At 42.1% G+C, this 13,917-nt stretch overlaps 1 protein-coding gene across 6 annotated transcripts in view; it reads left to right on the top strand.

The window, feature by feature from the left end:
- The window catches only part of ACTN1 (actinin alpha 1), an 86,165-nt gene extending 73,313 nt beyond the window's left edge, over positions 1-12,852 (top strand). For 2 of the 6 annotated variants that reach the window (XM_064713557.1, XM_064713556.1), the window contains exons 13-22: positions 546-654; positions 1,142-1,282; positions 3,216-3,398; positions 4,131-4,265; positions 5,086-5,265; positions 6,109-6,255; positions 7,793-7,873; positions 8,424-8,489; positions 9,964-10,122; positions 11,964-12,852. In XM_064713557.1, the coding sequence (XP_064569627.1) occupies positions 546-654; positions 1,142-1,282; positions 3,216-3,398; positions 4,131-4,265; positions 5,086-5,265; positions 6,109-6,255; positions 7,793-7,873; positions 8,424-8,489; positions 9,964-10,122; positions 11,964-12,122 (1,360 nt within the window). In that variant the 3' untranslated portion in view covers positions 12,123-12,852. The remainder of the gene's footprint in view (positions 1-545; positions 655-1,141; positions 1,283-3,215; positions 3,399-4,130; positions 4,266-5,085; positions 5,266-6,108; positions 6,256-7,792; positions 7,874-8,423; positions 8,490-9,963; positions 10,123-11,963) is intronic. The other 4 variants (XM_064713561.1, XM_064713560.1, XM_064713559.1 and 1 more) reach the window with 2 other exon arrangements.
- Positions 12,853-13,917: the final 1,065 nt, after the last annotated feature.

Genomic DNA, 13,917 nt, shown 5'->3' with positions numbered 1-13,917 from the left:
CAGGCATATAGGAGAGAAACTACGCAGTTATTTTGGGATTGTCCTAAATAAATGTACTGGGTTATGTAATTTAGCTATTCCTTGCCACCTGTACTATGCAATTCTTAAGGCAATCTTAAGCAGTTTCTTAGTGTTCCTAATAAAATCTTCTGTTTCCATTCTGATGTATAAGACACAGTTTGTTAGACTGCATAATGTTCTTAAGCAGAATACAGGAGCAGATTGCTCTCATCATAATCTGCTTATTTCCAGTTTGAGCAAAAGTCTGTGCTCCCTCCCCCTTTTGGCAAGTTATTCCCATCAGATAGCCAGCCCCAATATTTGTTGAGGCCTTGGGTGGTCCTGTTCTATGCTGTTTGGTTCAGCATAACATAGTGTCTCCTAAACTAGATCCTGATACCATCCTGACTTGCTTTATTTGCAGTGACCATGAGCTCTTCGTCTGAATCTGTCTTCAAGACGGATGAAGATTTCTAACGGGTTTCTCTTATTTCTGTGCAGGTCATTATTTGACTTCTTGTCATTTTTTTCCCCACCCTTTACAGTGAGCTGGACTATTACGACTCTCCCAGTGTCAATGCCAGGTGCCAGAAGATCTGTGATCAGTGGGATAATCTGGGTGCCCTAACCCAGAAACGTAGAGAAGCCTTGGAGGTGAGACATGTCACAAGTTGGACCTTTTGGGTAGTGCATTCATGGGGGCCAAGCTGCAGTGGGCACAAGCAATATCAGCTCACTTGTGAACTCCTGGAACATCCTGCACTGTAAACATGGCCTACATTTCAGTAGACTTAGGCTGCCATTCTTCAGCTCAGATATGGTGCCATTTGTTTTCTCAGGCTATTGATTTATTTTTGCTTTTTAGCGTGTTTTGTAATTTCATTCTGCCTGAAATTTTGCCTTGTTTTGTTTTATTTCAAAGGACCTTGGATTTGTTTTATTTCCCTTAGAGGGAATAATTCTGTCCAGTGTGTAATCTCTTAACAGCAGAGAGATTTTTACTGCTATGCCATCCTGGGAGGGAGCACCAAGGAGGTGTGAAAGGAAGGAGCAGCTTAGACAACCCATGTATCTATGTGATTATTCTTCTCCAACCATCTCTCCTGATTTTCTTTCTTTTATTTTTTTTGTGCATGCACAGAGGACAGAGAAACTACTGGAAACAATTGACCAGTTGTACCTGGAGTATGCCAAACGAGCTGCCCCTTTCAATAACTGGATGGAAGGGGCCATGGAAGACCTGCAGGACACTTTCATCGTTCACACCATTGAGGAGATCCAGGTACAGAGCAGTCGCTTGTACCAGTTAGGTGGGGACTGTGAGAAGTTTGGGGTCTCCTGAGTTGTATGAATTCAGAGTAGTATGAATTTATAGGTTATATTTTGGTGCTTCTGCTCTATTGAGTGAGCCTTATCAAGATAAACAAAAATAAGTATGTTTTTCCTTTATTTTCTCCTAAAACTTGGATCTGAATAGGTATAAAGCATACATACATCATCCTAGCTGGACACAAAAACTGACAACAGATTTTTCAGAGTAACTCCAGAGCCATATTAATGGAAACCTGAAAACTGAAAGAACCTTTTAGGGTCTTGTGGAATTTTTCTTAACCCACATGAGCAAAGCTTAGTGCTGCTTACAGGGTCTGCAGGTCAATTCTCGCATGGAATGTTGTGTCCAGGTCATTTGGTCCTATGTGATAGGACATACTGTGGGTACAGTTGAGCTACTAGCTGGTTTTTGGTGCTGAGCACAAGAAAAACCAGAATTGTCCATTTTGGTGCTGAATTACCATTTGAAATCAAAGTTGTCTTGCCTTCTCTAAGACAACAAAGACAGTATCTCAGTTTTTCCCCTTCTGAAAGGATGTTAGGAAAGCAACTTGAGGTATACACAGGTAATTTGCAGACCTTAGAGAGCAGGAATTATTCTTTCCTGAGTTGTAGTGGGGACTTCTATTTCACCTGCCTGATGGGCTTGTGAAAAGAATCCAAGTCAGGTCTTTGCCAGAATAGCTGACAGAAGTGTGACCATCATCAGTGAGGCAGCAAATGGGAGACCTACCGGGAACAGGACAGCCAGGACTGCGGGGCAGTAGTGACAGTTGCTGTGTGACAGTTACTTGTTTCTTCCATCCTTCCCTCTTGGACAAAGGGGTTCATTAAGTCTTTCTTAAAGCAAAATAATATAAACAGCACTTAACCATTTCCATCATCTCCTTGTGACTGTTTGCAATGTCTTTCCCAGCCCCCAGACTTGTATTAGTCTCTATGGCCACTACAGCAGCTGCAAAGCAATGAGTCACCCTGTAAGGAAGGAATTTTACAGAAAGTATTTAACAGTGTGTGTTGTGAGAGAGGGCAGTCAATCACATGGTTTACTTCATTCCTTCTTCTGTCCACACTGTTCCCTTGCTTATCCCTGCACACACCTCTGTTTCCCATGCATTTCCCTGCCTCTTTCCCTGGACTTGATCTTCTAGGTTTCTGGGATGAAGTACCTTAAAGGCCTGTAGAAGCAGTGGCAGATGAGCCAGGACCAGCTGGCTTGTCAGCTGGCTGCAAACTACCAGCAAGCACGCCCCAAACTTCAGTCCTTGGAGCACAGCCTGGGCACCGCAGCGAGATGGGGAGCAGGAAGGGCCTGTTGTGGTCAGGAACAAGGAGCTGTTTTCCAGCAGCAGGAGCATTGATGCTTGTGCAAGTTTGTAGTTGGCTGGAAGACCTTCACCTGGTTCTACCTGACTCTGACCAAATTGAATCAGTACTCACCTGGAGTTACTTTGGGTGTAGAAATAGTGCATACCTAGTGGGAGAAGAGCATATAGCACATTTAAACTAGTGAGACTTTTTTAATAGTAATTCTAGTAGTCAGATCTTCTTCCCCAAAGAGGCTAACAAGCAGTCACTAAGCAGCGTTGGAGAAATAGTTTCCCCTAAATTATAGTCATTATTATTCCTTATTTTGGTATGTAATCTCTGTCCCTGGTGAACATGGGACAGAAAGAGAAGGAAAACAAGACTTCACATAATTTATCTACTTAAAACTTCCCATTTAATGATACTGAGAGAACCTGAAAAGTGTATTAGAGTAGCCTGCATTGTGTCCTGGGAATATGTTAGCTTTTGCAGTCACTTCAGGAGTACATTTGCTGAAGAGGCTATTCCATAAGTAATGTTCTTACCCTCCCTTTGCTGCTGCCTTCCTTCTGCAGGGATTGACCACAGCTCATGAGCAGTTCAAAGCCACGTTGCCAGATGCGGACAAGGAGCGACAAGCCATCCTGGGAATCCACAATGAAGTCTCAAAGATTGTCCAGACATACCATGTCAACATGGCAGGAACGAATCCTTACACTACAATCACCCCACATGAGATCAATGGCAAATGGGAACATGTGAGTTCTTTCCAGCCTTGCAGGATAGTGGGAGACAGTGTCACTGCTCAACCACTGTGGGCCCAGGAAATGGATTATTTACTCTGCAGTTACTCTCTTGTGCTTACTGCTGAGTTTAGTGGGGTTTTGTCATTTGGTTTTGGCTCTGTTGCTGTATACTTGGAAAGTGGAAAAGATACTTGGTACAATTGCCTAAGGCACAGACCCCCTTTTACATGCTAATTTTAAATGAAAGTTGCTAGATTTGAAAGCTTTGAGTGTTTTAGTCTTCAGTTGACCTACAGGTAAGTATAGCATGTGAATCAATATCCTTTGTCACCATTTAGCCCCTCGGGTGTTCCTGTCTCTGCAGCCAAGTAGCCTATCTCTGCTGTAATCCTAAAAGAGCTGCTACTGTCCCTACCCGTTGTGCTTATGGTTCTTACTAGCAAACAAAATCACCCATGTGAGATCTGAACAGAATTCTGCAACTCAGTTCTCATTAGCCACCAAAATCCCAAATAATGAATGGAAGCTGCTTCTGGTCTTCCATGGCCTGACACGAGTTTGTGTGTATCCTACAGCAGATAGGATTCACATTCTGAGAGCTTGCCCACTGTGACTTAAACCATGTGACTGCTTGTATTCAGTGCAAACGCCCACTCCTCCCTCCCTTGTGGCAACTTCTGCATTTCCTGCACATGTGCCTTTGTGTGTCCAAGCTGCACACTGAGTTGTTACTCTTTGTTGTAGGTGCGGCAGCTGGTTCCCAGGAGGGATCAAGCCCTGATGGAAGAACACGCCCGCCAGCAGCAGAATGAACGGCTTCGTAAGCAGTTTGGTGCACAGGCCAACGTCATTGGACCCTGGATCCAGACCAAGATGGAGGTAGGGCTTTGCAAAGTTTGAAACACTGTTTTCCTCTGTCTTCGCTGATACTATTATTCATTATCTCTGCTGACCACCGTCACAGCCATTCTTTCTTCAAGTTACAGAAAGAGAAACATAGAAAATATCAAGAATCCCAAGATTGATATTGGTTACTGAGGTGCTTGTACTTTTCTTCCTCTAACTGTAGTACCAGAAAAAACTACTTACTTACAATGGGAAACACTGGTATTTCAAGATTTGTGTTTATATGCAAGAAACTCAAAATCCTAAATCAGAGACAGGTCGTGTAATTGCTTACACAGCAATGGTCTTGATACATGTGACTAAATAAATACAACTAATATACCAAACATCTGCAGAGGAGACATTTTTAAGGGAGATCTCTCTTTAGGTAAGATGTGAATTAAAGTCATTGGAGTTGATAAAATGTAAAAATATAAAGCTATTACTGATGGCAGGAACTGGAAAGAAGAGAGCAGTTACAGCAGTGTCTCTATGAAGAACTAACTTAATGGCAGACCGTACACCAAAAAAAGATTTGGCTTGGTAGATTACTAGCTTATGGTCTGCAACTTCCCTTTCTTTTGTATCCTTGTATTAGACACATCTTACATGATTCACCTCACTTGAAAAATGTTCAGCACTGTGCTAAATTTTTTGCTGACACTGTCTCAGCTCCTGTGAAGTAACTGCTCCCTGAGATTATTTTTTTTGAATCATCGTGCTGTGTGAGAGTGAAATTGCTGCAATAAATGTCAAGCATGTTGGAGCTTGTCCTTTCAGTGGAGTCTTAACTCCTTTGGGTTTGCTAATGCAGGAGATTGGCCGCATTTCAATAGAGATGCACGGGACCCTGGAGGACCAGCTCAACCACTTGCGGCAGTACGAGAAAAGCATTGTGAACTACAAACCAAAGATTGACCAGCTGGAAGGAGACCACCAGCTGATCCAGGAGGCGCTTATCTTTGACAACAAGCACACCAACTACACCATGGAGGTAAATTCTGGCAATGTGCTGTGGTTCTCAGGAAAACAGAGAGCTTGATAATATGGCCAAGTGTGCAATGACATGTCACTAAATTTCATTTTTGCCCTACTGTACTTCATGCCAACCCATTCCAATTACTTCCAAATATAGACAACAGAAACAACCTGAATCCCACAGTGTTCCTTGAAAAATTGACAAGTCTCATTTCTCCTGCCACCTGATTGTGTTAGCTGGGATTAGAAAGGGAAGTGCTGATGATTTTGAGCTGCCACTACCTGGCAGAAGAAACAAGTTCAACAGAAGTTTTTTTTAAAGTCAGAGACTGGCTTCCTGTTGATAATGTGAGGCTTCTTGGGAGCAATCAGAGTTCAACATTAGTCCAGCTGAACACAGGCTTTGAAACTTGTTTTTTTGTTTCTGGCCATTTCCATTAATCAAGAGCAGAAGCAGGGGAGCACTAGTGTCTTCCAAACACTGTGTTTTATTCAGTTACTTGATAAGGAGAGTCTTCTGCTTAAGTCCTAGAAGCACTGGGCTTGCCTCTCATTTGTGTTAAAGGCCTCCAATATGCTGCTTTGACGAGGCAAAGGAATTTTGCAGTAGGACCAAGTTTTTCTTTACAAAGACAAAGAAAGATCAGAAATCAGCCTCTTCAGTATGGGTTTTTTCAGTTAAAATTCAGATTTTAAACACCTGCAGATTTGAAGGAGACTTTTCTGAGGAATGGACACCAGGGACTACCTTGCACACTGGGACTGTTTAATTTGCAATAAGTAGCACATCTGATCCACTGGCCTCAGAAAAAGAAGAGCGACTTCTTAATCTCGATATTGTCCTGACCTCTTTTACTAGCATATCCGTGTGGGCTGGGAGCAGTTACTAACAACAATTGCTAGAACCATCAACGAAGTGGAAAACCAGATCCTGACCCGTGATGCCAAAGGAATCAGCCAGGAACAGATGAATGAGTTCCGGGCTTCTTTCAACCACTTTGACAGGGTAAGTCAGTGCTGACTGCAGCTACAAGCTCCCATGTGGACTGCACAGTGCAATAAAAAACAAGCAGTCACTGTGATAAAATGGGGTCACAGAAGATGTTTCATTCTTAAAAATGCCACTCCTGTGGATCACTCATTTCTGTGAAGACTGCCAAGTGACTGTTAGCCTGGGAGAGGTATGTCTTCATAGGAAACTGCAAAATTTCCTGATAAAGCAAGACTATGGAGAGGTTTGAAGGCTTTTTTAGGCAATTAGACTTTTATCCATTCCTCTCCAGAGAGCAAATTATTATTTGGTTTATAAAATTCTTGGGACCATCTGTTCTCCGTCTTCTATACCATCTCTGCTATATCTGAGGACAGCCTGACCTTAGAGATTGGCAATGCTTTTAAATTGCTGAACACTGGCTATTTCAGCCCTTCCCTAGCTGTCTAAGAAAAATAAACCATGGGTTCTTTTCTTAGGAGAGGGACCCATGAAGCCCTGTAGATTTTATTTTTTGACCTTCATATCATTTGCCTCTTCCTTCACAACTGTCTGAATTTTAATGCAGACAGAATAGGGGTTTCCCACTTTCAACTGTTTGATTATGAAGGCTTAACATTGACTTAAAAAACTGTTTTTTCTTGAAGAAAGTCACTTGAAATTGGCCCCATCATCCTGTCTGTAGCTCCATTGATCTATCCAGAGGTGGTGGCAGCAGGCAGGGGCTCTTCAGTGCTTTGAGTCTGTTCTAAGCTAAAATTCTGCAGGATGGATGGGGATTCTTAGTTCCTGTAGTAGCTTGTGTATTATTTGAGGGGTACATCCAAATACTGGGGGAGCGGGCAGTGAGCAAAGGGAGGAGCAGCTGCCAGGCTGTGTTGTGTGCACTGTACATCCGTGCTGCTGGCAGAGCTGAGCACTTGAAATAGCTTTGCCGGGCAAAGCTCCACCCCCTGTGCAGGTCTCATAAATACAGCCATAACGCCGCTCCCCTGAGCTTCAGCTGGTTTTCTTTGTCTGTTCCTGGGATACAGCTAAGCTTCCTTGGGTGTGTTGCCAAACATACCTGCCCTCACCTACTCCTTTAGTGGAACTGTTGACTGTAAGATTAAGGCAATGCTTTCCACTGCCTCTGCCTGCTTACCTGCACTCTGGGTTACTAGTGAAACACAGGGCTTCTGACACTGGATAACAAGCAGTGATGCAAGTAATTCACTTGGGAGATTGAGATCTTGAGGCTTCTGAGCATCAGCTGTTTTTGTCATTCAGATGCTCTAAACATGAGCTCTCTGAGAAGGAACTGTTCCAAGAGCATTTTTAGCACATCCTGAAATGTCATTGTGATATCTAATGTTGTGCACTTTTTATTTTTCTTCCCTGTCTTTCTATCTGCATGTCATTCTTCCTGTTCCTCTCTCCTCACCCACTGCATGGTGCACCTGTTCATTGTCCTCTCACCTGCCTTTGATGTCCTGTGTGTCCCCTCCTCCCGCCGCACACGGTCACCGCACTGGCACTGCATGTCCTGCTGCCTGGCACACCGCATAACCAGGACCACTCCGGCACACTTGGCCCTGAGGAGTTCAAAGCCTGTCTCATCAGCTTGGGTTACGATATTGGAAACGATGCACAGGTACTGAAAGCTAGTGGTGAACACAGCCAGATATTAAACTGTGAAAAATAACAGGTTTTTTCCTTTCTTTTCTTGTTTGTCTTAATCCATCTGTTGTTGTTGTTGTTCTTGTGTTTGACTATGTATACATCACTTTTCTATACTACTTCCTCTCTAAATGCACTTTGGTATCTATTTCTTTTTAATTCCTTAACTTTTTGTTTTGGGATAATTTCTTTTATGTCTTCAAACTGTTCTGTTTACTTCTGTGTCACTTAAAACTCCTTTCATTGTCCATTCCTCAATCTATCTTGCTTAATATCTTCTTGCCCTTTTTTCATCACCAATATGTTTCTTGTGTATAAACTATTCCATGTCCAAAACCACCTTTGCTTCTTCATGGTTTCACAAACTACCTTTCCTCTGTTAATTTCATTGTCCTGTAAATCCTCCTTCTATCTTCTCCCCCCTGAAACTCATTCTTTGTAACGTCTCCTGTGGGTTCATTTCTCCCTGGACTGGTCTCCCTTTTCTCTTTTGGCTTTTTCCATCTTTGCGTCATTCTCTGTAGAAGAAGACTGGTATGATGGATTGTGAAGATTTCCGAGCCTGCCTTATCTCCATGGGTTACAATATGGTAATGTAGAGCCCTCTGTCACTCCTATTCAAAGTGATTCTGTAGGCACCTTCAGAAATACAGGGAGAATGTGTAGTGAATCAAGGTAAATATAGCTTTATTTTCCAGAATTATCAGCATTGTTAAATCTAGTCTTAGTTGTACATGTAAAACTCTTGTCTCACAGCTCTAGCCAAAGGTACAAAAATAGAAATAATTGTCTAATTCCTGTATGTTTCAAATAAAAATTATATTTATCAAACTGTGTAGCTACTAGTGGAAGAATCAGCAAGCTTCCTCATGTTGGTGCCTGCTCTCTGCATAGCACACACAACCTCCCCAGCCCTGAATATCAGTTGAAATCATTCAGAAGTGTATGTGACCTCACTTCTGAATGCACTCAAAATGCTGCCCCTCTCATTCCTGCCATTTGTTTCACATCTCCTTCCCTGGACATGTAAGTTCAAGTTCCAGTCATTCTCCCTGTAGCTTTTTCCTCACCAGAATACCTGAATATTCAGAGCAGTAACTTGTGGCACTTTGAGAGGCATGACAGCTAATAGGAAGAGCTTCACCAAAGACTGATGCTCATCAGAGGGCAGGGGAAGAGCACAGTGCAGGCATATTCACCTGCACTCTTGGTGTCTTTACTCCTGATATCAGGCAAAGCAGTGTTTAATCATCTTACTCATCAGCCCAGTATAAATGCAGACTCTTGGGTGTAGTGTGCCAAGACTGTAACATTTGATTAGGTATCTTAATTACTCCTGAAGGTATAATGTTCTGAATATGTTAGGAGAGCCTGTTCCCAGGAGAAGACTCTGCTCTGCTCTTCCCTCCTCTTTACCTGGGGAGGAAAGAATCCCAGAGATGAGAACAGATGACCTTTGATTTAAATGCAGAAGGAAATAAAGAAAACTACACTATAATGTTTTGGCTTTTGTAGCAAAACTTCTGTGTAGGATCTTCCCTGTAGAGATTGTTTCCCTAGGCCACTCCAGATATGCAAGTCCTTCTTTGCAAAGCCTGCTATTAAAGATAAGTACAGTACTGTGAAATACCCCAGAGATATCTCTTCTGTTCTGTCAGCGGAAAAAAACTGTAGAAGTTCTCTTTTAAGTAAATGAAAGTAAAAGGATTCAAGGAGTGTATATCTTCAAATAGTGCTACAGACATCTAGCACATGTATAGAGAAATTTGGGTCTTCCTCTGAAGTCAGCTGGTATTGTTCCCCAATAGGAGCATTGTCCTAGATCTGGATGTTATCCTCAGGCATAGCTGGCAATGTTTTATTCCAGAGGACAAATGAGTGGGAAGCATTTGTACACAACAGCAAGCTAAAAAAGAACATCCTGATTAAAAAAAAAAAAAACAGAGGTGTTTTCTATTTGGCTTTGTTTTCTAGCCTGTGAGATGAGCTGCTGAACAGTTTCTCCTCACTTTGGTAGCAGTGCTGCCTGAGTCCCCAGGCTGACATGACTCTCTTGCTCTGCAGGGAGAGGCAGAGTTTGCCCGCATCATGAGCATCGTCGACCCGAACCGTATGGGTGTCGTGACCTTCCAGGCCTTCATTGACTTCATGTCCCGCGAGACGGCAGATACAGATACTGCTGACCAGGTTATGGCTTCCTTCAAGATCCTGGCTGGAGACAAGGTCAGGCTCCACACCTCAGTTTCCTCTAGCTGCTTAACTTCTGCTTTCTTTTTGCTCTTGTCTCTGAGAGAAAGTGTCAAGGGAAGCACTCTGCCATGGGAGGCTGTTTTCACAGGAGCATTCTGTAGTGCTGGAGGAGTGCAGGGTTAAACTGTGGGTTAATGAGCAGTCTCTTAAGGCACTCAAAAGCCTTGCTCAGCTGTCAGAACTTTGCAGCCCACTCTTGCTTCAAAATTTTAATTAAGAGCTTGGTCGCAATTTGTTATTTTAAAATTAACAAGTTCAGCAGATGGTTTTGATTAGTCTTGAAAACAGTTCATTATTGACAGCTGTAAACTTGAGATAATCTTTCTCAGATCTACATGTCACTATCAGTTCTATCAGTTGTTACACAATCGATAGATTTTCATTGAGGATATTCAATCAATAGACTTTCATTAAGGATATGCTGTATCTGCAGAGGGGACATCTTTTAACCATAGAAATTGGTTGAATGTAGGAAAACTTAGGGTGATATGAAAAGTATTAATTTTTGGAATTTACATCATCAGGGGAAGCAGCTGATAAAATATGTAATCTTATTTTTCTTATATAACGATGCCCGCTAATCTTTTATGTAACTGAACAAATAATATGTACGTGTAATATCAATGTATGTCTTTATTTGCTAATGATTCTAGTTATCTCACATGAAATATTGGATACCATTTCTCAGATTGTAATGAGTTATCCTTCAATCCAGTACTGGTTTCCATTCTTCATTAAGAATCTTTTTTTAATCATAATCTAGAAACCCATGATACCTGTCCTTTAGACATATACCTGACAAAAGCCAGTTCCATTGTCTTTTGAGGCCAGAAAATTCCATGTTACTCAGATAAGCTAACCACTGAATAAATAGGTACTTTGAGATGCAGTATTACTTATTAACTTGTTTACTCTGTGCAGTATGTTACATATACTTGTCAGTGTTTAACATGCTCTGGTGGCTGTACCATGAATTAATATTTCATTATGAAGAAAAGTCCCTCATACCCCAGTCATTAAAGTGAAAGGGAAAAAGAAATTATAAGAAGTCACAGGAGAGAGAGGGATGGTGTGAAACCTGAGCTATTGCTGAGACAGACTGCAAATGGCTGTGAGGGAGTTAGCTAAAGACAACATAGTGATTATGATTAGCAAACAGGCAGCTACTGTTACCTGCTGCCTGGAGGGAGGCTGGGCTAGCTCAGCGCAGCTCAGCACAGTGAGTCTCCAGAAGCTGAATTTACATAAGTTTTGCCTGCTCATTAAAAATGTCCACAGTAAAAAGACTGTTGCTGGAACTGTGGAATCAATACAAAGTGTTTGCTTGTCTGCTGCTTGTATTGGTGCACTAGCAAGAACTAGTGGGGATTGGCCTTCCCTTGCTCTGAAGGGAGGGAATAGCAACTCCCAAAGAGCACAAGCAGCTGCTACCTGCTGCTGGTGAGCAACAGCATCCAAATTAAATTTCTCCCATCTGCCTTCAGCAGGACCTCCTTTGTCAGCAGGAAGGCACATTCTTAACACTAATAACTTGCCTGACTTCTCTCCAGGTCTTTCTTTAGCTGCACCAGCATCTCTCATGCAAAACCAATCTTCATTGTAAAAACCATTTGCTTGTCCAAACAGTAGGGAAGGGGAGTGCATGTCCTCCCAGGGTGTAAGAGCAGAGAGTTCCCTGTGTGGGTGTACAGGTCTGGTTGGGATGCTGTCCCTGAGTGTTACCTGCTGCCCTGGTGTGACAGGGGTTGGTTGTCCCTCGGGGAAAGTCAGTTTCCAGGAAGTGACGAGTGCCTTATCCTTTGTCCTCATTGCAGAACTACATCACTGTGGATGAACTGCGGCGGGAGCTGCCTCCTGACCAGGCGGAATATTGCATTGCTAGGATGGCACCCTACAATGGCCGTGATGCTGTACCTGGTGCCCTGGACTACATGTCCTTCTCCACAGCGCTCTACGGCGAAAGTGACCTTTAACTTTTTTCTGTCGCACCACACGCTCCCTCCCCTCTCCCCCGTCCAACACGCCCTATTTTCTCTTTGCAAAGCAACCTCTGCTCCGCTCTTTTTTGTGTTTTCCTGTTTTGCTTCAGATAACAGATCACATTTTTAAGTGGGGGGGAGGACATTGACATGGGACCGCCTACCTTGCCCTTGAAATAACAGTTTACAAAATTATTTTGTGCAAAAAAAGTTACGTTTTAAAAAGAACAGACATATTTTATTATAGAAAAAGGTATTTTTCTCCACCAGATTGAAACTTAAAAAGAAAATGTTAAAATATTGCACCAAATATTTTTTGTTGTGACATAGGAAGCACAATGTTACATTCCATCCTTTCCAAAAAGAACCAAACTATGGCAAAACTCCACTTGTTCTGTTAACTATTACATTTGCGTATGTCTCTCTCATCACTTTTATCTTGGGAGGGGGGAAGGCACACAAGTGCATGTGTTTGCTGGTTCACTCATTTCATGAAAATATTTTATGATAAACTTTTGAAATTGCTGTGTTTTCTAGGGAAAAAATAATGTACACAGCTCATGTTTTCATATTTAATTAAAAAATACAATACGCCTCCTATGTTTATCAGTGCACAACTTTTTTTGTTGCTGAGAGTTGTCTGGTTTCAGAACATGAAGCTTGAGAGTTGATAACTTTGATATTGCTTGTCACAAATCATATTAAAAATTTCTTGTGATAACAACTCTAGACTATTCATTTGTATAGTGGAATAGTTTAATCCTATTTAGTTAAATGTGGTAAGGAGAAGTAAGTTGCACTACATATAAAGGTATATTCTCAGCCCCACAGCCTTTTCATTCTCGCTGAATAATGTTGAAATTGTCACAGCTTAAATGACCACTTTAAATCCCCAATACACCCCTATCTTTAGAAGCACTATTCTTGTTAGTCCTTAAAAGCTAGCACAGAATTAGTTACTAGATCTGTACAAACAACCACCGTATCTTAAACCATCCATGAAAAATTCATCTACTGTTCCATGCTCAATATTGAACATCTGACTGATTTTGATCCCGCATCTTCTGACATCATAGATTCCTCCAGGGGTCATCTTTCTACTGGACATACAAAAGAAAGCAGCCTTTAGGACAACTCCTGTGGGAGTTTTATTGAGTCATAAAGTAATACACTCATGCATGTGTTCAGAAACCAGAAAAGGGAAGCAGCCATCTCATATTACAGGTGCATTTCCTGCATTCCCACAACTTTCTTAGGAAACATAGGGTTAGGAGAAATAACATTAAAATAACATTACTGCTTCATGACATGTTTCAAGTAAGTGTTTTATAGGTATAAGCACATACCTCTGTCTCTAGTCCCAAAGGCAGATTGTATTTTGAAGTAACGACTGCAGAAATGGTGGATTTTTGGTCAGATTCGCCAAGAGCTTCTTGGAAACATTGTCCTCTGTTCCCCAGGACAGAGCTGAGTCCTGAGGAAGGTATTGTACATGGTTGGGTTCAGCATACCCACCTGAGGAAGGTATTATACAGGGTGGGTTGGGGTTCAGCACAGCTTTCTGGTTTATTCCTGACCTTCAGTAGGACACAGTAAAATTACAGCAGCGCCTTGTGATGTATCCCAACATGACAGTATCTGCCTACTGTGTGGAGAGGGGATGCTAATATCTGCTACCACACTTACTTCCAGCATACACCAAGACCTGCATTCTCCTGCAGGCTGGATAACACAGGGAACATGCAAATTAATGCCATTTAGCGTCATACATAGACACAGTTTGTCTTTA

This window comes from Zonotrichia leucophrys, chromosome 5, assembly GCF_028769735.1.
Source record: "Zonotrichia leucophrys gambelii isolate GWCS_2022_RI chromosome 5, RI_Zleu_2.0, whole genome shotgun sequence".
In the NCBI taxonomy this organism is placed as follows: Eukaryota; Metazoa; Chordata; class Aves; order Passeriformes; family Passerellidae; genus Zonotrichia; species Zonotrichia leucophrys.
Note: the sequence above shows the minus strand (reverse complement) of the source record. Positions and strands in the feature narration are given on the sequence as shown.